General features: G+C 54.0%; 1 protein-coding gene and 1 long non-coding RNA gene across 2 annotated transcripts; one reads left to right on the top strand and one right to left on the bottom strand.

The window, feature by feature from the left end:
- Positions 1-3,090: 3,090 nt before the first annotated feature.
- Positions 3,091-4,274, bottom strand: LOC112669261 (keratin-associated protein 10-12-like). Its single transcript, XM_035709358.2, has 2 exons — positions 3,317-4,274; positions 3,091-3,253 (listed from the first exon to the last, which is right to left on the bottom strand). The coding sequence occupies exons 1-2, from the start codon at positions 4,228-4,230 to the stop codon at positions 3,091-3,093; spliced, it is 1,077 nt and encodes a 358-aa protein (XP_035565251.1). The 5' UTR covers positions 4,231-4,274.
- Positions 4,275-7,403: 3,129 nt separating this feature from the next.
- Positions 7,404-8,374, top strand: LOC125754108 (uncharacterized). Its single transcript, XR_007407529.1, has 2 exons — positions 7,404-7,546; positions 8,165-8,374. It is a non-coding gene; the product is annotated as an uncharacterized LOC125754108 (long non-coding RNA).
- Positions 8,375-25,300: the final 16,926 nt, after the last annotated feature.

Below are 25,300 nucleotides of genomic sequence, written 5' to 3'. Positions count from 1 at the left end.
AGGGAGCACCGAGCAGGGAGCCCCGAGCAGGGTGCAGGGTGCAGGGAGCACGGAGCAGGGAGCCCCGAGCAGGGAGCACGCAGCAGGGAGCCCCGCGCGGGGACGGCGCTGCGCCCGGGGGCCGGGGGACAGGTGTGCGGGCGCTCCGCAAGGACCGGGCCCCCCAGAGCGCGGCCGCCGGGACCTGAGCGTCCGCCGGGGTCGGTGCTCCCGCAGCGCCGGTGCGTGCGTCCCCGTGGCCCCCGCGCAGACTCAGCCCCTGCGTCGCCAGCCTCGACGCCCGCCGTCCGCGCTCCCGCGTGGGGCCCGCGTGGCTCGGGGTGGGGACCCCCGACCCGCCAACCCGCCCTGCCCCGACGCGCCTGCGCCCCTTGCGGGGGACCGCGGACACCCTCGGGCTGACTCCCCGGGCCGGGGCGCGGGCCGCCGGGGACACACGAGGGCAGGGCAGCGCCAGGGGAGCCGGGGTCAGCGGGGGGGGGGGGGCGGGGGGCGCCTGAACCAGGACGTGGTCCCCGGGGAGCGCCCGCGGGGTCCTGACCGCGCCGGGACCGCGCACCCACGGTTCTGGGAGCGCCCGGCACCCCCAGGCCTCGGGTCGCGAGCATGTGAGGGTCGGGCCGGGGCGCCTGCGGGGCTCCCTCCTCCCGGCCCCGAGAGCCCCACCATGTGTCCAGCCGGGGACCCTCCCCCCCGGGCGCCCCCGGGCCCGCCACAGGCAGCGCGCAGGCCCCGCCCCGGGGATGCCCTTGAGGGGTGGGAGGGGGACCGCGCTGCTCCCGGGTGCACCAGGCCGCCGCCCGCAGAGGGGCTCCCCGGGGTCGGGGTGGGGGCTGGGGGGCTCGGAGGGTGGGGGCGGTGGGGGCTTTGAGGCTGGGGGTGGTGGGGCTCGGAGGGTGGGGGGCTCGGAAGGGGGTGGGGGTTCGGAGGGTGGGGGGTGGGGGCTCTGAGCGCTGAGCCATGTCTCTGCAGCGGAACAGGCATCGTGGACGCTGACACCTCCGATGCATTCTCTCCTTGGGCAACCGGGGCTGGCTGGTCGTGTAGACGCCCTGTCTGGGAGCAGTCTGGCTGACTGTGTAGATGCCCCATCTGTGAGCAGTCTGGATGACCGTGTAGACGCCTCAACTATGAGCAGCGTGGCTGACTGTGTAGAGGCCCCTGCATGAGCACACTGCCTGGCCGTGTAGACACCCCACCTGTGAGCAGCCAGGCTGACTGTGTAGATGCCCAATCTGTGATCAGTCAGGCTGACCGTATAGATGCCCTGTCTGGGAGCAGCCAGCTGACTGTGTAGACATCCTATCTGTGAGCAGTCTGGTTGGCTGTGTAGATGCCCTAACTGTGAGCAGTCTGGCTGACCTTGTAGATGCCCTATCTGGGAGCAACCAGGCTGACTGTGTAGACGCCCTGTCTAGGAGCAGCTGGGCTGACCGTGTACATGTCCCATCTGTAAGCAGTCTGGCTGGCTGTGTAGACACCCCATCTGTGAGCAGTCCACTGACCGTGTAGATACCATCTATAAGTGGCTGGGTTGGCCATGTAGACGCCCCGTCTGGAAGCAGTCCAGCCGACCGTGTAGACACCCCAGCCAGGAGCCGTTGGCCGCAGGCAGGCTGGCCAGGCCTTTGCAGGGTAACTGAGCCTCCTGCAGGAATCGTCAGGTGGTCCGGGGTGTCGAGCCGCCAGCCCAGGGCAGGGGTGCCTCTTGCAGGGCCCCACCCAACCCTCCCGCACACTATTTTGGCACCGTTGTGGGCCGCTGGTTTCCTCAGGAGTCAACATCTGTGCCCTTCACAGCCCTGGGGTCTGGGGTGTGGAGCCTCCCTTCGCCTCGGGGTGCGGAATCCACCCGGGTCTCCGCCTTTATCTGTGCAGATGGTCTGGTTTTCTTAAAATTTAAATGAACAAGTAACGGGCACAAGTTTTGAATCAATTCAGGTGAACTGAGGGGTTTAAGAGCCCAGCCCCTTTCCCTTTCGAGGCCCCTTGGCTCTGGGTCCTCCCCCGGGGTAGAGCCCGCCTGGGGCCAGGGGAGCCAGCCTCTGAGGGGGCGCCTGTCCTCTCCCGCCTGCCGCGCCTCTGCTCTTCTGCCCCCGGGCCTCTCCCCCCTGTTCCTGGTACAAGACATAAGGGGGGCCTGATGCCGGCCTGGTTGGTCTGCCTGGTGCCCGCCTGGCCCCCCAGCGCTGTGGTCCCCTGAGACTGCAGGCCCGTCCTCCCCCGCTGTCCCGAGGGTTTGTCCACAAGGCACCTTTTTGCCCCCATCTCCTTAATCAGGCCTCGAAGCCTTGAGTAGAGTGGATGATGCCTGACCCACCCTGCACCCCTCTCAGGGCCTAAGGGGATTTGCGGGGCTCAGAGCACCAGCCCTTGTGCCCACCCAGCAAGCGGCCGCTCCCCTGTGTGGGGACCCCTCCCCAGGGGAGTCAGCACGGTGCTGGGTACTGAGCCTCGGGGTCCCGCCGGTTAGGGTCCTGCAGCTCCCCTTCACCTGCAAGGGCAGGGGGCCGGGTGGGCCGGAGCCCGAAGGCCACTCAGGGTGCGGGCCTTCTGCGGCCCTGCTCACCTCCCGGGCCCAGGCTGGGAGGGATCCGCACTGTGGGTGGGTGGGTGTGGGTGTGTGTGGGTGTGGGTGTGGGGGGGTCCTGGGAGGGGAAGGGCCAGGTGCATGCAGGCGACATCCGCATTCAGACCTCGGCTCTCAGGGGCTTTGAGCTTGGTCGTGAGACTGTGTCGTCACTGTTTGCGGCCCCCCCAGCAGCCACGGCTCCAACCCGGGGGCTCTCGGGCTCAGAGGAGGAGGGACAGACACACGGCCATCTCTACTTCACGACACAAACGCTTTATTGATTACAGTGATTGGCCTTTGTCACACGGATTACAAGCCAGGCTCTTGCAGACGAGGGCCTCGGGGCCGCAGGTCGCCCCTGCTGAGGGCTGCGGGCCGTCTCCCCAGAGAGGGGCAGGCGGCCTGTTCAGGTTCCCAGTTGGCAGCAGCCGCATGTCCACCGGGGGCAGGGAGTCCCGGGGTTGGGGGACCGGGGGCTCAGCAGCTGAGATGTCAGCTCCCGGGGCAGTTCAGGCCGCTCAGCTGCAGGCGGGGCGGCAGGCCTGGCGGGAGCACAGGGGGCGGCACAGCAGGGACACGCTGGAGGCCTGGGGGCGGCAGCTGGGCTGGCAGGGGGAGGGAGGGGCGCAGCAGGCGGGCCTGCACACGGGGCGGCAGAGGAGGGACACGCAGGAGGAGGGTCTGCACGGGCTGGGCTGGCAGCAGGGGGAGGCCTGGCAGCAGACAGGGGTGCAGCACACGGGCTTGCAGCAGACAGGGGTGCAGCACACGGGCTTGCAGCACACGGGGGTGCAGCAGACAGGCTTGCAGCAGACAGACACACAGCTGACTTCCTGGCAGGGGGAGATGCTGCAGCAGGAGGGCTGGCAGCTAGACTGCTGGCAGCAGGGGGAGGCTGAGCAAGGAGATGCCTCACAGCACACGGGCTTGCAGCAGACAGGGGTGCAGCAGACAGGGGTGCAGCACACGGGCTTGCAGCAGACAGACACACAGCTGTCTTCCTGGCAGGGGGAAGAGCTGCAGCAAGAGGGCTGGCAGCTAGACTGCTGGCTGCAGAGGGAAGCCTCACAGCAGACAGGCTTGCAGCAGACAGGGGTGCAGCAGACGGGGGTGCAGCACACGGGCTTGCAGCAGACGGGGGTGCAGCAGACGGGCTTGCAGCAGACAGACACACAGCTGTCTTCCTGGCACGGGGAGGAGCTGCAGCAGGAGGGCTGGCAGCTAGACTGCTGGCAGCAGGGGGAGGCTGAGCAAGGGGATGCCTCACAGCAGACGGGCTTGCAGCAGACAGGGGTGCAGCAGACGGGCTTGTAGCAGACGGGGGTGCAGCAGACGGGCTTGCAGCAGACGGGGGTGCAGCACACGGGCTTGCAGCAGACAGACACACCGCAGCCCTCCTGGCAGGGGGAGCAGCTGCCGCACGAGGGCTGGCAGGAGCCGGGGCAGGCTGGTGGGCAGGGGCTGGACCCGCAGCTCGCAGGGGTGCAGAGGAGGGTCAGGCAGGAGGCCGGGGCGCAGCAGGGGGGCTCGCAGTAGCTCTCGGGACAGTCGTCCACCTGCCAGGAGGGGTCGGGGCAGGAGTCGCCGGAGCCGGGCAGGCAGGCGCGGCCGCCGTAGCTCAGGTCGCTGGAGCAGACAGACAGGGTGGAGGCGGCCATGGTGTGGGTGCTGGGGTGGGTGTGGGTGTGTGTGGGTGCGGGTGTGAGTGTGTGAGTGTGAGGTGCTTGAGCCATCTGTCAGCTTTTATACCCTCCAGGCGTGTGTGTTGGCCCGGGCTCCCCACGCCTCCCTTCCGTGTTGGCCCAGCGCTGGTCGCAGGGGACCCCTCATTAGCGCCACTTTATTTTCTACAATTAGTTTTTACTCATTAAACCAGCGAGTGGGTTGCAGGAGGCTGTTTTCCAGAGTCTGCGCTTTGTTTGGCTCCACACAACTTGTGGAAACTACTGGAGGTGGGGTTGGCGGAGTGGCCGCCAGGGTCTCTAAGGTCACCCTCACGCGGGGGCTCGCTGTGCCTTCGGGACCCGTGCACGGGCCGCGCCAGCGTGTGAACACGGGGGAGAGACTCCCAGCACCGCTGCAGGCCCAACTGTGAAGCGCCGCCAAGCAACGTAAAGAGGGTGAGACACGCACAGAACAGGACGACTTGACCAAAGACCCCGGGCAGTGCGTGCCCACCGGGTCAGAAACACAGGGCGGCGGCGTCTTCTACTTGCCACCCCCCCACCCATCCGTCTTCACTGGTGTCATTTCAATCAAAGCCCAAAGGGAATCTCTTTGGCACATAAATTGAAGATACTGAACGGCCCGAAAATATTGGCAGGATGCACGGTGGGCGAAAGGTTAGTATGATTTTAAAAATCCTCACAACCGGGGCAGGAGAAGGTACGAAAGAATCAAATACAAGATTCGAATCCTTCAGATTCCCAGTTAGCGGTGGAATTGCCGGGTCCCGTGGTAACTCAGTGTGAACGTTCGAGGAACTTCCAGAAGACTGCTGTCCTCAGCCCCTGTGCCTTTTTACTTTCCACCGGCAAGGTTTCTCCACATGCTCCCCGATGCTGCTTCTGTTCTGTTCTTTTTATTTATTTCTAATTTTTAAAAAGGTTTTATTTATTTATTCATGAGAGAGGGGCAGGGATACAGGCAGAGGAAGAAGCAGGCTCCCGGCGGGGACCCCGATGTGGGACTCGATCCCAGGACCCTGGGGTCATGACCTGAGCTGAAGGCAGACACTCAACCACTGGGCCACCCAGATGCCCTGATTCTGTTCTTTTTTCTTTCTTTCTTTTTTCTTTTTTAAATTGCAATCACCCTAGTGGGGCTGATGTGGCATTTTATCGTGATTTCGATTTTCCCTGATGCCCAGTGGATATTGGGCTTCCTCTCAAGTGCTTGTCGGACGTCGGCGTATCTTCTTCAGAGAAATGTCCATCAAAGTGTTTAGCTCATTTTTAATTGGGTTGTTTGTCTCTTGGCTGTGGACACTAGACCCTTATCAGAGTGACGATTTGCAAGTATCTCCCCCATTCTCTGGGCTGGCTGTTCACTCTCTGGAGAGCATGCTTGGTTCGATACATAAACCTTCTAGATTTTGGTGAAATCCAATTAATGTACTTTTGTTGTTGTTGTTGCCTGTGCTTTTGGTGTCACATCTAAGAAACCGTTGCCAACTCTAAGGTCATGCAGGTTCACCCCTACGGTTTCTTTCTAGTGCGTGATAGCATTAGCTCTTATATTTAGGTCTTTGATCCACTTTGAGATGATTTTTTAGATATGGTGTGAGAAAGGGCTCAACCACTGGTCTTTCTGTTCTCTGACTTTTGGCAGCTCTTAAATATTAGGGATATGGCACATTTTCTATGGTACTGGCTCTGAATATTATTTCCTATCTTGTTTTTTTGTCTTACACTTTCCTTATGGCATTTTCATTCCCTATCTATCTATCTATCTATCTATCTATCTATCTATCGTCTATACATCTTAATATAGAATAAAGGCAACATAGGGACACCTGGGAGACTCAGCGGTTGAGCGTCTGCCTTTGGCTCAGGTCATGATCCTGGGGTCCTGGGATCGAGTTCCGCATCGGGCTCCCTACAGGGACCCTGCTTCTCCCTCTGCCTGTGTCTCTGCCTCTCTGTGTGTATCTCTCATGAATAAATAAATAAAATCTAAACAAAAAACAAAAAACAAGGGGAGCATCAGATAATCGAAAAATTCTACAGTTCTCTGGTGGTTCAGTCTTTTCCATCTTAATTCCAATTTCTTCATCGTACGACCAAACCCTTTACCCAGTAGTTGGGTGTAGTGAAAAGAGTGTGTGAATATTAGTGAAGAGAAACTTCGCTAAATGGAGTAGAGGGGCATGCAGCGGGGAGCTGAGGGCCCTACAGCTCCTCTTCAATCCCAAAGCCAGCGGGAAGAGAGGGGCCCTGCTCTTGCTCTTGCTGCAGCTTTACTCCCCCCAGGAGGAGGACGTTTTCTTCTGCTCATGGCAACAGCCCCGCCAATGAGAAAAGCCTGGACGCTTCCAGCTCCCAGTTTACGCCGCCAAAGGGCTTTCAGTTGACAACAGTCTCCCTAAACCACCGCCCGCCCCCACTCCTCTATCAAAGAGCCTCCTCTCTTCTATTCTCACTTGTCCCGGATTGCAATTCTCCATCATCCCAAATGCACCCATCTTTCGCTGGTAAAACAACTAGCAGTTTTATTTTTAAGGTTAGCAAGTGAAAAATATAAGTAATCGATCACAGAATGGATAAATGCAACGAGTGCTTTATTTTTTTAAAAAATCTTATTTATTTATTCATGAGAGACAGAGGCAGAGGGAGAAGCAGGCTCCCTGCGGGGACCCCAATGCGGGACTTGATCCCAGGACCCCTGGGTCAGGCCCTGAGCCGAAGGCAGGTGCTCAACCGCTGAGCCACCCGGGTGCTCTGGAAGTGCTTTCTTTAGAGTCAGAGAGCCCGTTTCTGGGTCCTCCCAGTGTCCCCCTGGGGACCATAATCGCTCTCCGTGTGTTTCCGGTAGTCCATCGGTGTAGGAGGGTAATAAGGCCCATTGCGGCCAATCCCACTGGTGCTGCCCCCAGATGCTCTCCGGCCTGTCACCCACCACACCTGCCCCCGTGAGGGTCTGCTACTGACAGCACCCCCCCACCCAGGGCTCCGTGGGAGCACTGCTGTCACCACCCAGCTGGGGATTTACGGTCACCCACGCACCCCCACCCCAGCTTCCTTACGCTGAGATCCTCCCCCTGGGATCAGGCTGGAACGAACTTGACCTGAAGCCACACATCTTGTCTACCTTCTTATTCCAGTTTCCTGGGCTGCCTGCCCCGCTCCTGGGCTTGTGCACGTGTCCTCGTCACTGGCTCGGCTCCTGGGAGAATTGCGTCACTCCCAGGGCCGCGATGGGGACGAGAGGTGACAGCGTGCGGAGCGCTCCGTGCCTGCGGGGTGTCGCGTACAGGTGAGCACCCCTCCCACAGTGGCTGCTGCTGCGGTCGTCTGGCCGGCCGTGCCCCCGCCACCCTCGGCCCCCTCTCCGTGCCACAGCGGGGTGCTCCCACGACTCCACTACCTGGCCTCCCCTTTCACCCCTGAGCTTCTCCTTTCAGGGTTCAGTAGCTTCGTGTTCTTTTCAAACCTTCCCCCGTCTCCCTTAGCACCGGCTGGCACTTCTTTCTGAATCCCAGTGCCATCTGTCCCCTGGGCCAAACCATGGAGTTCATAATGGTGAAGTGTCTTGGTTTTTATTTTTATCTATTTTTAAATTTTTTTAATGTCCAATAATTTTATATTATGCATATATATCCCACATTTAGGATATATATTACATTATTACAACATCCAATAAATTTATTATTATTTCACTTAGGGATTTTTCTCTTTAAGGAAGTCTAATAATTTTGCTAGGATATGTCTTGGAGTTGATTGTTGAAGTTCAATTTTCCCAAGTACTTGATGGACTTGTAAAATATGAAGAATCAGATCCTTTTTTATTTCTGGAAACTTTTCTTTTCTTGTGTGTGTGTGTTTTATTCTTTTTTTAATTTTTTTAAAGATCTTATTTATTTATTCATGACAGAGAGAGAGAGAGAGGCAGAGACACAGGCAGAGGGAGAAGCAGGCTCCATGCAGGGAGCCCGACGTGGGACTCGATCCTGGGACTCCAGGATCACATCCTGGGCCAAAGGCAGGCGCTAAACCACTGAGCCACCCGGGCTGCCCCTGTGTATGTTTTAAAATCAAGATTTTTAAGTACCATATACATTTAAATACAGGTTGTGTTTCTTTCTCTTTTTTTTTTTTTTTTGTATTTTTTTATTGGAGTTCAATTTGCCAACATATAGCATATCACCCAGTGTTCATCCCGTCAAGTGCCCCCCTCAGTGCCTGTCACCAGTCACCTCCACCCCCCGCCCTCCTCCCCTTCCCCCACCCCTTGTTCGTTTCCCAGAGTCAGGAGTCTCTCATGTTCTGTCTCCCTTTCTGATATTTCTCACTCATTTTCCCTCCTTTCCCCTATGATCCCTTTCACTATTTTTATATTCCCCGAATGAATGAGACCATATAATATTTATCCTTCTCCAATTGACTTACTTCACTCAGCATAATACCCTCCAGTTCCATCCTCATTGAAGCAAATGGTGGGTCTTCATCATTTCTGATGGCTGAGGAATATTCCACAGTATACAGAGACCACAGCTTCTTTATCCATTCATCTGTCGATGGGCACCGAGGCTCCTTCCACAGTTTGGCTATTGTGGACATTGCTGCTAGAAACATCGGGGTGCAGGTGTCCCGGTTTTTAAATTCATTTCATGCATATAAATCTGGTCTCTCCAAACGGCAGCACAAGCCAAGTCAAGATAAATAACTATTTTTTTTAAAGATTTTATTTATTTATTTATTCATGAGAGACAGAGAGAGAGAGAGAGAGAGAGAGAGAGAGAGAGAGAGGCAGGGACACAGGCAGAGGGAGAAGCAGGCTCCATGCAGGGAGTCCGATGAGGGACTCGATCCTGGGTCTCCAGGATCACACCCTGGGCTGAAGGCGGCGCTAAACCGCTGAGCCACCCAAGGTAAATAACTATTTCATGGACTCCAGGCCACGTTCATTGACTCCAGGCCTCCGAAAAGGGAGATGTCTCTCAGGTGATGACATAGCACAGTTTGTCTAGCTGGAAGCTGTTCTATTTTGCTGAGAGGTACGTAAAATCATGAGGCATCTTTACGATTGGATGAGATCTGAGTCTTTTTTTTTTTTTTAAAGATTTTATTTATTTATTCCTGAGAGATGCAGAGAGAGAGAGAGAGAGAGAGAGAGAGAGGCAGAGTGACAGAGGAGAAGCAGGCTCCCTGCAGGGAGCCTGACATGGGACTCGATCCCAGGACCCCGGGGTCACACCCTGAGCTGAAGTCAGACGCTCAACCGCTGAGCCACCCGGGTGCCCCAAGATCTGAGTCTCGATAAAATGTGGATGTAGGATGTGTGTATCCTCGGTACTCTGCGGCAGAGTCTCCTCCATGTACCCCCTGCCCCGGCAAGACTGTGCCAGCAACAGTCGAGGCACAGGAGTAATAGAAGTAAGAAGCACTGATGCTAAGTAGGAGGGGCAGGTGAGAGGGCCTCCCAGAGCGGGCAGCCAGCACACGTGTCTTACAGCAGTGACCGGGCTTAGTGTCCCTAGGCGGCCCTCTGGGGAGCCCAGAGCAGCTCTTCCTGCGGGAGGCAGAGGGACACCTCACCCTGTGACCTGTGTCCTGTGTCCTTTGTCCTGCTGCTCCATCAGTTCACGGAATGCAGCCGGATGGGTCTGGCCTGAGATGGAGTGTTTGCAGAGCGAGGGCCGTGGGGACAGAAACACTCTGTGGTTTCTCAGCAGGCTCACCCAGCAAGTGGGGGTCAAGGGCCTTGCGTGGCTGCCCTCGGGAGCCCCCAGCCACCCCCATCTCGGGCGGGGCATCCTTTCCCGTACACATGCCGGCACCTGCACTGATCCAGCAGACGTGAGAGCAACATTAAGTCACCTGGAATGTAAATATTTGGGTGTGGGGGTGACCGAGTTCATACCAACCCCATTATATACTTTGTGTACATTCTTGTAAAACAGGAAGGAAAACAAAACACTTCTCTGATAAAAATAGTTCTGTTTTATGTGGAAACACTTTCCTGCTGACACCCCAACAGTACATGGTCGTTCATCAGAATCAGGAAAGGTCTTCCAGGGAAATCTCTCTCTGTCCCTCCCCACCCCCACCTACTGGCCCCCTTGCCCCCGAGGCCAGGTGAGGGAAGGCCACCAGCAGAAGAAGCTCTAACCTATAGGAAGAACGAATAGAGCCAATCCAGCAAACAGAAGCTGAGGTCCAGGGAAGCGGAGATTTTGCCTTTGTGCCGTACACCTTAGTGGTGGACCCCGTAGAACTCGCGGCCCAGACATGCATCCAGCCACGTGTGCGGGGCTCTGGGGGCAGGCGGGGCCCCCCAACACTTCAGCAGTCATTGCTCATCCCGGGGGTCCCCTTCGGTGTCCTGCCATGTGCCTCCTGTGTCCTTGTGAGCAACAATACAGGGGAGGCCAACACGTCCTCCTGACTCCAGCCCCCGTCTATCCCGATCCTACTATAAACCTCATAGGAGCTCTGGGTCACCTGCCAATAACATGCGCCCTGACTAACCCAGGTCCCGCTCTGGGGCAGTGGCCCCACGGTGCCATCAGGGACCCGCACCCCTTCCAGCACCCTCCCCTACCATCCCCGATGATGATGGTCCTTCCTCAGACCATTGCTCTGTGATCACAGACGGCGCCCGCTGCTCCAGGTGCTCCTGCCGTGGTCCAAGGAGGAAGGAGGAAGGGGAGAAGGAGGTGCCTGTTTCAGGGAAGGACGTGTTCCCCAAAGCCCCAGCAGGTCCCTGCTGACGTCTTGTTTGCCAGAAGTGTCCTGCGGCCACCCCGAGCTTCGAGAGAGTGAATTGCCAGTCCTTTCCCCAGGAGCCTTATCTGGCCTGTTCGTTGGGATGTGGCAGGGGGATGGATGGATGTTGGGCTGGCTGCCACCTGTGTCTGCCCCTGGCGGGGGTGGGGGGGGGCGGGTGGTGGTGAGTGAGGAAACCAGAATCCTGCCCCACGAGGTGGGGGGTAAGTGTGGGGAGGGGCGGGCACATGCCAGCAGGCCACGTTCCCTTGCGAAAATCACAGGGTCCTATTGCCCATTTCTCCCTACTTTTTGGGGCATGTTAATAGAATTCTCACCTTAAAGGACTAAGATCGCTGGATGCTAGTGCATTGCAGCCAAACCAACTTCCCTTCCGGTGGCGCAGAGAATCCCACGCGCCGGGACAAGCTTGAGGGAAAGGAAGGGGCGGCTCTGGACGGTGCGGGAGGCCCCTGGACAGGGCAGAGGGGCTGGGCACCCGTGGCCCCGCTGTGCCAGCCCCAGCCTGCTTTGTGGGATTTTCACCTCGGACCCTCGGCGCCCCGGCCACGGTCAGTGGGGAAACCTGAACGCCCTTCAGAACAACATTATTCTGGATCCAACTTCCCTGACCCACTTTTTCACCCTGGAGAGTAAACCTGAGTCCAGGGGTGTTAACTGTTTTTGAAAAAAAAAAAAAAATGCAAGAAAAAATGGCAAATATTGACACAGGCCTGGTACTGCACCAGTCACCGCCCAGGGGGCCGCACCTGCCCCACGTGCACCATCCCCATGCCCTTGAGGAAAGCAAGGTTGTCCCCGATCTCCAGCGGATGGTCGAGTGGGCTGCCCCGAGTCCCAGTTCACACCCGTGCATGTTCCCCAGAGAGGATGTGCGAGTGGCCAGAGTCCCACCGGGACCGGTGTCACCTGCATCCCCCCGTGGGCATCTCTGGGTCTGAGGTCCCTGCCCCCATCCATCTCCGGGCGCCTCAGCCCCCGGGGCGCTGCACCCCCGCAGGGGACCCCACAGCCTGGCGGCCCTCCCCCGGCTTCCCCTGGAGTCCTGCCCGCCCCTGGGGAGACGGATGCTCCCCTGCTCACACGCCGGGAACGGCATCCCCACTCAGAGAAACCAAGGATGACGGGCCTTTTGTCCCACTGTCCTGGATGGGAAGAGGGGAGGCCCCAGATCCGGGGACCCCTCCACCCAGCGAGCCTGCTGGCTGATGCAGCCCAGGTACAGCCTGGCACCTGCACAGGCAGCGAGCAGCCCCCGGGCCCAGGTGCCGGTCCCCTCCCACCCTGGCACCTCCACGGTCCCACCTGTCCCGTGCCCACCCTCGGGGTCACCACTGCCAGCCCTGGCCCCTTCCTCCATCATCCTGGGCTCTGGCTCCTGCCCCCCTCCCCATTCTCTGTGAGGGCCTGGTTCAAAACCAAGACACAGCCTGCTGCTCCCAGGACGTCAGGCAGGATTCAAGGCCCTGAGGAGGCCAGGAACCAGCCCTGATCGTTGGGCTGTGCAGGCCCCGCGGGTGGAACTGGCCTCGAAGGAGTAGAGGCTGGGGCTCAGCCTCCTCTCAGGCCGACAGGCGGCCCCTCCGGGGGTGTGGGCCCCTGGGCCCCACCGCAGCCCCGTCACCCCTCTCCTGCTATCTTTGCCCCTTTCCCTGGCTCCACCTTTATCTCTGTGCACTGTGGATGCCGGCAAGCCTGTGAGCCCTCGGAGCAAGGTAGGTAGGTAAACAGAGCTCCGCGGCCTGCCCGGGGGAGCCTGGCACTTCCCCATGGTGCCAGGCAGCGCGGGTCACGGGCGGGCACCACGCAGCCCAGAAAGTACACACCGGCCACTCACTGGCCCTTGGGCAGCCCGCCCAGCGCTGCTCTTTGTCGGGTGGCTTGGCCCCTAGTGCCGGTTCTCTGACGGAGCCTCGTCCCTGCAGAGAGACGGGGACAGTTACCCCTGCCCCTCGGCCTGTCACTCCTCGCCTCTTCTGGGGCCGCCCCCCCCTCCTCCTGCCCAGGGCCCCAGCACCCGGCACAGACTCCGAGACAGGGCTCCTCAGTGACGGCAAACATCTCCCGGTGGGGTTCGGCCCGAGGCTACAGACGGTACAGAGTCCGTCCCTTGTCACTCTGGTTTGGGGACCTGCATATAGATGCTCCCTGGGATTCATTATGCGGGGCTGTGTCCCAGCCACTATCCTGAGTGGGAGGAGGACCCTGTAGGGTGTGGGGAGGCTCCCTCGGTTCCAGATCCAAAGCCTGGAACAGAGTGCGACGTGATGGTTGGCTTCCATCCGAAATCAACGTGAAGAATAATGCAGGTGACTTTCCAGGAGGCCCCGGGTGCGGCACCTGCGGACGGGGTGTGGAGGGAACCCCTGGCCCCGGCCAGCCCCGACTGCTGCGGGAGGCAGAGCGCGTTTGCAGCCCAGCCCGTCGCTCTGTCCTTCCCCGGGGCGACCTGTGTGCTCTGTTTGGTCTGCACCTGGTGAGTCACCGGCCGAGGGCTCGGGAAGGTGAGGAACTGGGTCACTGTCGGTATACCAAGGGACAGGGGGACAGCTGTCAGGAACCAGAGTTCTTTGCGGCCAAGTGCAGTCTCCCACTCCACAGATAAAGAAACTGAGGCCAGCTCTGGCCAGGCCCTTCTCCCCTGCTGTTCCTCCAATGTGTCCACGGGGCAGCAGTCCTCTGCCTAGTCCCCAAGGAGGACACCCGGCTCCTCTTTGCTTCCACAGCCCCGCCAGGCAGTCCCACCCCAAGACCCCAATGCCTGCCCGTGTCGAAGGCAGGTGGTCCTCTGGCTTCCCATAACCCCGAATACCTACTAGTCTGCTCTTGGGGAAATCCGGAGATCCCAGCACCCGTGGGAGCAAACCTCCTGGGGACTTAGGTTACTGTTGGGATGGCCTTCAGGAGCTGGAGAGGCAAGGGCAGTGCCCCGTCTGACGTGAGGAGGGACAGCCTAAAAGCCATTGAGGCGGCACCCGGCCGGATTCCATCACCCGATTGCTGGGTTTGCTGAGCCCAGTCATCTTTGCCAGCGTGTTACCCTAAATCACGTCCTCAGGAAAGTCAGCGGCAGGCAGGCCATCACTCCCAGACCTGGTCCCTGCAAACCCCGACACCCTAACTGTCCCACCTCCCCTGTGGCCACCCCCGGAGGAATTGCCTGCGAGTGGACAATCGGTAATGTTGGCCTTTGTTGGTCGATTCTGCAAACTATGCATCAGACCTCCTTTCCAGCCCTGACGGGATGACAGTGAATTCAATGCACAAAGTCCCTGATGTTATGGGGCCTCCATTTTAGGGAAACAGGTGCCCTGGCTGGTGGTGCAATGGAGCAGATGTGTCTCAGCAGGGTTTTTTTTTGGGGGGGTGGGGGGGTATTGTTTTGTTTTTTTAAAGAATAAGCAAAAATAAAATAAAAAAGAAAAGAATAAGCAGCTGGTGGAGAAGCTTGCTGTGGCCATGAGATCACGTCCCATCATCAGACATACTCTTCACCACCGTTGGTGGAGGTTAACTGTGCCACCACTGTGACTGCAGTAGCCCACACCCTACGGCAGAGGCGTACGCGGCTACATTTGCGTTACGACCCCTCTCTTCAAACATCGGGGTGCATTTTCACTTCCACAGACGTAACTGCTTATTCAGACCCCCCATCTGTCTGTGTGCTTTTCTCATTTGAAATAAATAACCCCACTTCCTGTTGTTGGAAGATGTGCAGCTTATGAAGAGTTATCTTGAGTGGATCCCAAAGAATACAAATGAGCCACTGGTGCGGTGCGAGTCGTAAATTAACACTTCGGTCTTTGAGTTTATTAAAGCAAATGGCTGTGGATCGAGTAAACTGAGACATAAATATTTGGAGTGTGGAGAACTACAGTTTGACCGAGACTCCGAAGGCTATCTTAAGGAAAAGAGAGCATATGATAACTTGCGTTTGTTCGTCAGGGTTTTGAGTGAGTTCCACTTCTGCGTATTTGGACTGAGTAGAGAGTTTAGACCAACAACCCCAGTGAAAGCAACTGGGTAAACTGTTTTTTAAAACAGTTTAAAGTGGGGATCCCTGAGTGGCTCAGCGGTTTCGCACCTGCTTTTGGCCCAGGGCGCGATCCTGGAGTCCCGGGATCGAGTCCCACGTCGGGCTCCCTGCATGAGGCCAGCTTCTCCCTCTGCCTGTGTCTCTGCCTCTCTCTTTCTCTCTCTCTATGTCTATCATAAATAAATAAAAATAAATCTTAAATGAATGAATAAATAAATAAATAATAAAACAGTTTAAAGCAATTGGAGCCCTAACAAGGCAGTAAAATGGTATGGACATAGATTCAGAAGAAGATGGAAATCTGGAGAGGGATGGTCAGCATTGGATGCTGCCTCTGTGCTGAGGGTGTCTGTGGATTCACAAAGAGAAGGCCAAGCATCTGAGTAGCACTTTGGCCACCTCGTGGGGCAGGAGGTCCAGGACAGGAATCCAGGCCTGCCAAGTCTAGGTTTTTATAACTCCCTGAAACCTTGAGTTGGGAACACAATGGGTCACACGTTAGAGGTCAAGAGGAAGAAAAAGCCACTCAGCCCCCACGTGGACCACCGCGTAGCCTCAAGACACCCACGTGGTCCCAAGTATGTCAACCACTGAAATTGTATTAAGGCAATCCCAGGTTGGTGGTACCTCCCAGTACCTGGCTGAAATAGGAGAAAATCCTGTCTAGAGAAAGGTGATATCCCACCGCACCTCAAATTTTTTCTTTTCTTTTCTTTTCTTTTCTTTTCTTTTCTTTTCTTTTCTTTTCTTTTCTTTTTTTTTAAATTTATGATAGTCACACAGAGAGAGAGAGGCAGAGACACAGGCAGAGGGAGAAGCAGGCTCCATGCACTGGGAGCCCGACATGGGATTCGATCCTGGGTCTCCAGGATCGCGCCCTGGGCCAAAGGCAGGCGCCAAACCGTTGCGCCACCCAGGGATCCCCACCTCAAATTATTTCTAAGCGATCTCTGAAATACAATGTTTGGCGCTCTATCAAAGACAACCAGAAACACAAGGAGACAAGACAACATAAATCAGAACTAGCGAAAGGAACAGACAATAGAAAGAGGCATGCGAGGGCTCTGGGTAAAAGAATTATCAAACACAATCACTACAGTAATCATGCTTATGGTGTTCAAGGTCATAAAAGGCGATATTCAAAATTTTTAGCAGGAAACAAAAAACTTAAAGAAAAAAGTGAGAAAAGTTTGGGAACAAAATACAAATTCCACAACTGAAAAAATACATCACAAATTGAGAACACAGTGAGTGTGTTTTACAGCAGGTTAGACCCAGCTGAAGAGAGAATTAAAACCTGGAAGGTAAGCCAGAAAAAAAAAAAAAAAATCCAGATCCAAGCAAGTGGTGACAAAGAAACCGGAAAAGACAAAAGAGGGCACTAAAGATGGAAGATACAGTGAAAGTGCAACATTTCAGAAGCGGAGAGAATGGACACAATGATATTTGAAGAAATGGCAGCTGAGAAGGTAATTTATTTTTTCTCTTTATTTAATAGGGAACTAGGCTCACCGTTCTTTATGACTTTCTCCTTCGGGAGCTGAAGTGCATTAAAAAAGACCCAATCATCACCATCACATAACTAGGGCGAAAAGACTCTATTTTAATGATATGGAAACAGATGAATTTCACGCAAGCCTAAACAATCTTCTTTACAACTATCATTCCTTACTTTGGCTAATAAAGGAATGATAAAAATAGAATTATTTTAGCTAACACACTATCCGTAACTGTTTTGGTGATTTAGGAATACAGATGAGCAGCTTTCCAAGCACTTGAAATGAAAAAGAAACTAAGATTGTCCTATGACAGTGAAACTGAAACTCGGAAATAGCTCCAGGGGGAAAAGATGTGCAAAACTTTCTTAATTGTACAGAATAGCTCCCGGAAAGTGTGGCTTGACAATGACCTGGATGATGTAATGTCTTGAGTAAGCTCTACGCCTGACGTGGGGTTTGAGCTCACAACCTCCAGATCAAGAGTCACATGCCCTCCCCACTGAGCCAGCCAGGTGCCCCGACAATGACCTGAATGATGCTATCTTGACCTAATTAGGTGTGGGGATGTGGGGCAGACTTATCAGCCAAAGGAAGCAGAAAAAAAAAAAAAAAGGTGGTCACAGAAATAGATATTCACTGGGCTCAGGAAGCACGGTCCAGGGCAAGGACTGTCACCATCCCCATACTCCAGACAAGACTCTCCCATCAAAACACCTTGTATATGTTTGAATAGGAATGAACTCCCAGGGACGCCTGGGTGGCTCAGCGGTTCAGCAGAATCTGCCTTCGGCTCAGGTCGGGATCCCGGGGTCCTGGGATCGAGTCCCCCATCAGGCTCCCCGCAGGGAGCCTGCTTCTCCCTCTTCCTGTGTCTCTGCCTCTCTCTGTGTGTCTCTCATGAATAAATAAATAAAATCTTAAAAAAAAAAAAAAAAGGAATGAACTCTCATTTATTCAACTAATTCCTTTATTTGGGGTCCAGGTCTCCCATTGCAATTTTCTGGTTCCATTTGGGCTTCCAAGCTGAGTATCCACGTGAAAAAAATGGTCACTTGGGCAATTGTTGATTATAGGCTGTAAGTTAGCATTTATACCTCAGACTGTTGGGTTGATTGATGTGAGTCTACTGCTGCAGAAGCATCTACTCAAAAGCTAGGGATCTGAATCCATAGGGCTGGGGCCCCAAATCTAGACACATGTTACGTTTGCCAAAATATATACCAAACTGTGAGTCCTCTTGGATTTGTTGTTCATTCTCTGGTTGCAGCTCCAGTGCTGTTATTGGCTAAAAATGGTCTTATTTTTCTAAATGTATCTTTTGAAAATGAAACCACTATGATTACACACAATGAAGGGTCATCATCAAACAGCTTATCCCTCCCTCACCCCTACCCATTCCAGTCATTAAATGGTCACTTCATTTCTTCTGGAATGTCTGGAATCTACCACCATAACTTTAAAATACTGAGCATATTCTATTTACGAATTTATTGATTTGAGATACGTAGAAGAAAAAACTAGAAATACGGTGAGTTTCTACCTCCCAAGAGTTTTCCTTGCCTTTATTTAGAACGTAAGTTTTGAAATTCTATATCGATGATCAGATTGATATTTTACGCATATGCTTTCTTTTTCACTTATAGCTTCTCTTTCAAATCATGCTATTTGCTTTATGAATGTAGTAATTTTAATCTCACAAAAGGTATTCATGATAGGGGCGCCGGGTGGCTCAGTGGTTGAGCGTCTGCCTTCTGCTCAGGTTGTGATCCTGGGGTCCCGGGATCGAGTCTTACATCAGGCTCCCTGCATGGAGCCTGTGTCTCCCTCTGCCTGTGTCCCTGCCTCTCTCTCTGTGTCTCTCATGAATAAATAAATAACTTTTTAAAATAAAAGGTATTCATGATAATCTTTAAATGTTCTTCTATTCACAGAATAATTTGTGTCCTTCACATTTTTTCAGTTCTTTGTATTTGTTTTAGCTGTACTAGTATACTACAGCTTCTCTGGAAAGTCCAGAAAAACTTGGATCTACACTTGCATTTGTGGGAGGCAGACTCACAAAGTGGTCCCTGCAACCCCCACCCCCCACAACCACTCCCAGTCCTGGAATTCACACCGTGCAATGCCCTCGCCTCAAGCGTGGAGAGATGTGTGCCTGGCTTCTAACCAACCCAACACCACAATGGTGTCTGGATGTATGTGGTTCCAATCATGTAAGGCTTCATCATTCTTTTTTTTTAAGATTTTATTTATTTATTCATGAGAGACACACAGAGAGAGAGAGAGAGAGAGAGAGAGAGAGAGGCAGAGACACAGGCAGAGGGAGAAGCAGGCTCCATGCAGGGAGCCTGATGTGGGACTCTATCCTGGGTCTCCAGGATCATACCCTGGGCTGAAGGCAGATGCTCAACTGCTGAGCCACCCAGGGATCCCCAGGCTTCATCATTCTTGGTGGAGTCTCTCCCTCTTGGGTTTCTCTTCCCTCTCCCTCTCCTTCCTCCCCTCCACCCCAACTTTGCTCTCCTTCTCTTGCTGGCTTTAAGGAAACAAGCGGTCATGGTGGATAACCCTGCATGACAGGAATCTGGGGTGGCTCTAGGGGCTGAAGGTGGCCTCTGGCCAACAGCCAATGACATGCTGAGGCCTCAGCCCAACAACCATGAGGAGCTGTAAGGTCAAGAGTGGGCTTGGAAGTGACCCTTCTCCATTCAAACCCGGGAGGAGAACACAGCCAACCTGACACCTCGATTACAAGCCTGTCAAAGACTCGAAGACTCCGAAAGAGAGAATCCAGCTAACACATGCTTGCACTCTATTTATTATGGAAACACGAACAAGTTTATAGGAAACTGTGTTTTCTGAAATTAGAAGACTGTAACCATGCTGAGTATTGTCCAGTTGTAGCAGCTGTTAATATATTCTGGACACAAGTCCTTTGTCAGATATTTGTATTAGAAATATTGTCTCCCAGTCTCTGTGTTGCCTGTCCATTTGCTTCATGGTTTTTATTGGAAGATCCTAAATGAAATCACCTTTTTTTCTCTCATGTCCAGGGCTTTTGGCATCCTGCCTAAGAAATATTTGCCTGCCCAAAGATCGAACTTTGCAGTTTTAGTTTTTACATTTAAGGCAATAATTACTGCAAATTAATTTTTGTGCATGACACAGGGAAGCGGTTTAGGCTCATTTTTCTAATACAGATATCCCCTTCATCCATCTCCCTGGCTCCCTTCTCTCCACTGAAATGCGTTGGCTCCTTTCTCAAAACTCACTTGACCAGATACATGTAGGTCTATCCCTGGATGCTGTTCTGTTGCACTGGTCTATCCTCGGCCGATACCGCTCCATCTTGATTACTGTAGCTGTAAAGTAAATCTCGACATCAAATAGTGCAAGTCCTCCAATTTTATTCTTTTTTAAAAAAAAAATTGTCTCTTCAGAGAGACATGTAAATTTTAGAATGAATTTTGAAAAATTTTACAATAAAATGACTCAGATTTTGCTTGAGATTGCATTTAATCTGTAGGATACTTTGGGGACAACGGACATAGTGTGGTTTCCAATGGAATCTTTGGATCCGAAAACATGTTCTATCTCTCCTACTTAGACATTTTTACATTTCTGTCTGCACTGGGTTTTAGTTTTCAGTGTAAATGCTTTATAGATACACTCTGTTAAATTTATCTCCATGTATTTGATCTTTTGATGCTATGGTAACTATTTTTTTAAGGTTCGTTTTCTAGTTTTCTAGTATACAGAAAATTTTGACTTCTAAAAGCACTGGCCTTAGGGGCGCCTAGGTGGCTCAGTGGGTTAAGCATCCAACTCTTGGTTTTGGCTTAGGTCATGGTCTCAGGGTCATGAGTTCGAGCCTTGTATTGGGCTTTGCGCTTTGGAGTCTGTCTAAGATTCTCTCTCCTTCTTCCTTTTGCCGATTTTCTCTCTCAAAAAAAAGAAAAAAAAAGAAAAGAAAAAGAAAGAAAGAAAAGAAAATACCAAACTTGCATCCTGCCACCTTCCTGTATTTGCTCATCAGTTCCGCCCATTTGTTTGTGTTTTGTAGATTCCTTGGGATTTCCCACGTGGCACGCCCAGTCATGCTGCCTGTGAACAAATGTCATTTGACTTCTTCTTTTCTGAGCTTTAGTCCTTGTGTGCATTTTTCCGGTAAAGCGCTGAGCTGAGATGAGAGTGGGCACCTCCCCTGTTCCTTCCCCGTTTTACACACGAATTCTATGTTTATGATTTCCCTTTTCTGTTTCGGTGCTCTCTGCAGCCTTCCTACGAGGTGTGTAGATAGGAATTTCCTTCTTACTTATTTGCTTTGGAGTCATTCCTAAGACTTGATGTCTATCAAAGTTCTGGAAAGTTCCTAGCCATGACCTTTTTGAGTACTGCAGCCTTCCCACTGTCTCTACTATCTGCCTGCAGAATTCCGCTTAGATAATCATCAGATTTTTCTCACCCCATCTTCCAGGCCTCCGTCTCTTCCATCTCTCCCAACTCTGTCTCTCTCATGTCCTTTCCACTTCTTTGTCTCCCTGGGCTATGTTCTGGATAGGTTTTTTTTTTTTTTTTCTTTTTTTTTAATGTGTCTTCCAACTTACTATTAAATGTTTTTACTGTTTAACTTTTTGCTTTGAAATAACTCCAGACATCGAAGAATGTTGCAAACAAGGCATGCAGAAGTCTCAAATATGCTCCACTCCGATTCCCCAGGTGGGTGATGACACCGTCCACGACCACTGAAGTCAGGGAGTGAAACTGGTCTAACGCCGCTGTCTCGCCTGCACACCCAGTCAGACTCCCCCAAGTTCCCCCCCTCCCCGGGTGTCCCTATTCTGGTCCAGAGTCACAAGCTGCATGTCATCACGGCCATGCCTCTTTAGTCTCCTTGTATTCTGGGCTCTCTTTGACTTTCATGATCTTGACTCTTTGGAGGAGTCCTGGTCGGTTATTTAGCAAAATGTCCTTCCATGTGCGTTTCCCAGTGTTTCCTCCTGACTAAATTCCAGTGATGCATTTTTGGCAGAAATGCCACCTTACCAGGAGGAACTGGTATCACTTTGTGCTGCTCCTGGGCTGTCACCTGTGCTGCCTGCCTCTCACTAGTGCACTTGGGCCATGGTAGTGATGGATCTTCATACAAGACATTCCCCTTCCGCTCAGAGTAATAAGCTCACTCTAGGACCATTTACTGGCTGGCTCCTTCTTCTGGCAGTGGGTTTATTTGTCATTCATTTGTCACTGTATGCCCTGGATATAAGCTTTGGAGACACCAGCTGTCGGCATGGGCCGCTATCAGTTTCCCCCCTTGGAGGGCCTGATGCTTTATCACCTGCCTTGAAGCCCTGCACAGTGCAGCTCCCTCTGTACTTGAACACAGGGAGTCCCTGTCCCTGCTCATAGGGCTCACCCGGGCTCCCAGTCCCCTCTGGAGGAGAGATGCACCATCTCCCACTAGGCTGGATGTCTCCAGGGAGTGTGTCTATGAGCTAACAGGCTCCAGGGCCAGAATGACCCTGCCACCTCTCTGTTGTCTGGGTGACCAGCAGGACTGCTTTAGGAGAGGGCATTGAATGACACTCTGGAAGCTCTGTAAGGAGATGAGCAGGGCATAGGAAAAACTCACCTGTGCTCAGGGCATGCACCTGAGAGCCAGGTGGTCAGTGAGCAGCCTAGACACATCCTCTCTGAGGTCTGGGCACCTCTCAATGCTCTTTGCATGCGGCTGCCAGCAAGCATCTATGCCCACTGCCTCACCAACTCTGCTTCCTCCCCTTTACCCTGGGTCTCCCCACCTCCCTGGGCCTCTGTGCTCATTCTTTCTCTTTGGAGAGGGTGTCCTGCACACAGGAAGGGGGTGAGACAAGCCCAAAGACCCCAGCCTAGAGAAATACGTCCTATGGACTTTGCCAACCTTCAGGGAGCCGACAGTTCTGGAATTTACCTTAGTGGTGACTGGCTACGTGACCAGGAAACAGGAACCAGGTGTCTGTTTGCACAGCTCCCTTCCATAAAATGGAAATAGTGCTGCAATCTGCTTTGCAGCAGCAGTGTGAACCGAATCAAGTGTTTTAAAGCCTTGTAAAATCACCTGGAACACAGAGGCGTAATGAAAACGCTGTTAAATGTAACCAAGCTGCATGAGCTGCCTCGAAACACCCACAGAATGCTGGTGAAGTCAAAGTACCTCCTTCCCGACAGCTCTTGCACCTCCACGTGGCCGTCTCCAGCCAGGGGGTGCAGGGGCCTGCCCTGCTCCTCTCCCCGGACGCCCTGCACTGTGCCCTCTGAGCCCCTCACAGCTGCCCAGGGTCAGAGACACCCCTCCAGTCCCTCTCCCCTCCTTCTGCCTCCTGTGACTGTCTGCCAGGCCCCTCGGGCTCTCATCAGCTCTTGGCCTCAAGGTGGTCACGGCCCGGCTTGGTATCCGGAACCTGGACCCATTGTCATACGGAGATTAGGTCAACATGCTAACGGAGTGTTTGCTCTTGAAGCTGAGCTCAAAGCAATTCCCAGGAAAATTAGGAAGATCTGGCTGGCAGCGGGGTCTGTGCAAAGCCTAGCTGTGGAAGGTGTGGAAGGTGTGGAAGGCAGAGGCTCTGGGCCGCGGGACCCGCAACTGGGGCGGCAGCAGCGGGGGGAGGACCCTGAGTCCCACAGGGACGAGGATCACCTGCTGGAGCCACCACAGGGAGTCCCCAGCAGGCAGCCACACCACAAAGGACACTGGGGCAGGGGCCCGGGTGCATGATCCCCAATCGACCCCGTGCAGCTTGGGGACGTGCACTGCCCAAGCATGGGCTCCAGCAGCCCCTCGGGACAAGCCCCTGCCGGTGGCCCACCGCGCATCCTGGCCCTGAACAGGGCTTGGCACATAATCAATCCAGCAGGAGGAAATGGGACTTGGGGACAAGACAAAGGAGCCAGGGCAGCCTCGGGCAGCAGAGGGAGTGCTGGACGACTTCGGAGCAGGGCAGGTCGGGGGCGTATAGGGACCTGCCTGGGGACCCAGCAAGCCTGCTACACGCGTGCCAAGTTTCCTGAGCTGGGATCACGGCTGCTGGCTGTCGTCTGCCACAAGAGGAGGGGGCGGGGCAGAGGGGTTGACCCTAAAGCCAGGCTTGCTTCTTCTGGGGTCCCCGTTCTTTACAGTGCTTGGGTACAAGGTCACCTCTCTGGGGCTTTCAGTGGACTCAGGGCCCATCTGGCGAAGACTGTAACTTGGACAAAGATTACATTCAGGGCCCTTTCGTTCCCTCCTGGGACTTTAGGTCTCTAAGCCTTTTATAACCCAGTGCTCCCCTGCCTTTCTCTTTTCTATGTGGCTAGCTGTCAGAGGGCAGGAGGAGGGCAAGTAAATACAAATTCTCACTAAAGTGTAAAAGATGGATAGGGTTTGTGTTAAGTTAGACCTCTTGAGAGAATCCCATGTAACACAGAAACCAGTCCCTAAAAGTGGCGCCCAGGCCATTATTGGCAAGGCTAGTAGAATTCATTCACTCGTTTTATTTCACTGGAGAAGCAGATGAAACTACCCACACCCCCTGGCCCCTGACCCTGTGGCGGGATACAGGCTGTGCTTATTTCTATGCAGGACAGTGGTGCCCATTGCCCCCCACCCTCCCCAAGGGTTCCCGGGTTGGGGGGAGGCCTGGGAGCTGTTCTCTTGACCCCTCCCTCCAAGAAAGCCCCATCTAGGAAGTGGGAATCCGGCTCCTGGGCTGTCCTTACCTCCTAGGAATAGCCCCAAAGGATTGCATTGCCTCTGTGCCCTTCGGATTACAAAGGAGGGTTCAAGGAGCCCCGAGGGAAGTCAACTGTAGGACAGTCATCGGGATAACTCAGCCAAGGCCAGATCTAATTTAAGAAAATGTTGAAGAAAAAATAGAAAAAAAGAAAAAAAGAAAATCTGAGGGAATCTTTAGCTCAACGGTTAAGAGCCTGGCTCTGGAGTTCACACTCTAACAGTCGCCAGCTATTGGCCTTTGCACAACAAACATACTATCCCCGAGTACCCATAAAATGGGGCAGTGCCTCCTCTACAGATTTATTTACGGTGATAAACTTAAAAGTGCTTGTGATGGTGAGTCGTCCATTCGGCGCACGTGGCCTCTGCATGACCCGTGCCTGCTTCCCGGGCAGGAGCAGGTGCCCCGGGACCGCAGACGCGTCATCCAGGCCCACAGGCCAACCGCAAGGGGCGCGAGCGACAAAACCGTAAATTCTGGAGGCGTGAGCTCATCCGAAGGTCAGGGACAGCTTCACGGAGGAAGGAGGGCTCCGAGGCCAGGGCTGAGGGTGGTTTTGGCAAAGAGGATGTGCGGGGTGTCCGAGGCAGGCAGTGTGGCTGGGACGGCCTGCAGGGGAGAGTTTGCACGTCACGCCGAGGAGTGGATGAGAGCTGGCGTGAGCTTGAGGGAGGGCATCCGCCCGCGCACTCAGCCATCAGCAGGGTTGTGCCAGGAAGAGGACGTGCTCAGACAGCAGAGTATATTCGAAGTTCCCCTTCGCACTCTTTGTCTCCGTGCATGGCATCTGAAAAAAAAAAAAAAAAAAAAAAACAACAACCTAAAACCCTATTTCATTGGATTATGGTGACATGGTTCCTAAAGATCAAGTAGAGGAAGCGGGTCCCAGAGTGCACACGGTTTAAACAACATTTAATTTTGTGTCATCGAAGGGAGATCCCGACGAAAGCGGGCAATTCCGCCGGCCGATTTTAGACACAAATTTTAGACTT

This window comes from Canis lupus, chromosome 31 (genome assembly GCF_003254725.2).
Source record: "Canis lupus dingo isolate Sandy chromosome 31, ASM325472v2, whole genome shotgun sequence".
NCBI lineage: Eukaryota > Metazoa > Chordata > Mammalia > Carnivora > Canidae > Canis > Canis lupus.
The sequence above is the reverse complement of the archived record's forward strand: the minus strand, read 5'-3'. Positions and strand labels throughout refer to the sequence as shown.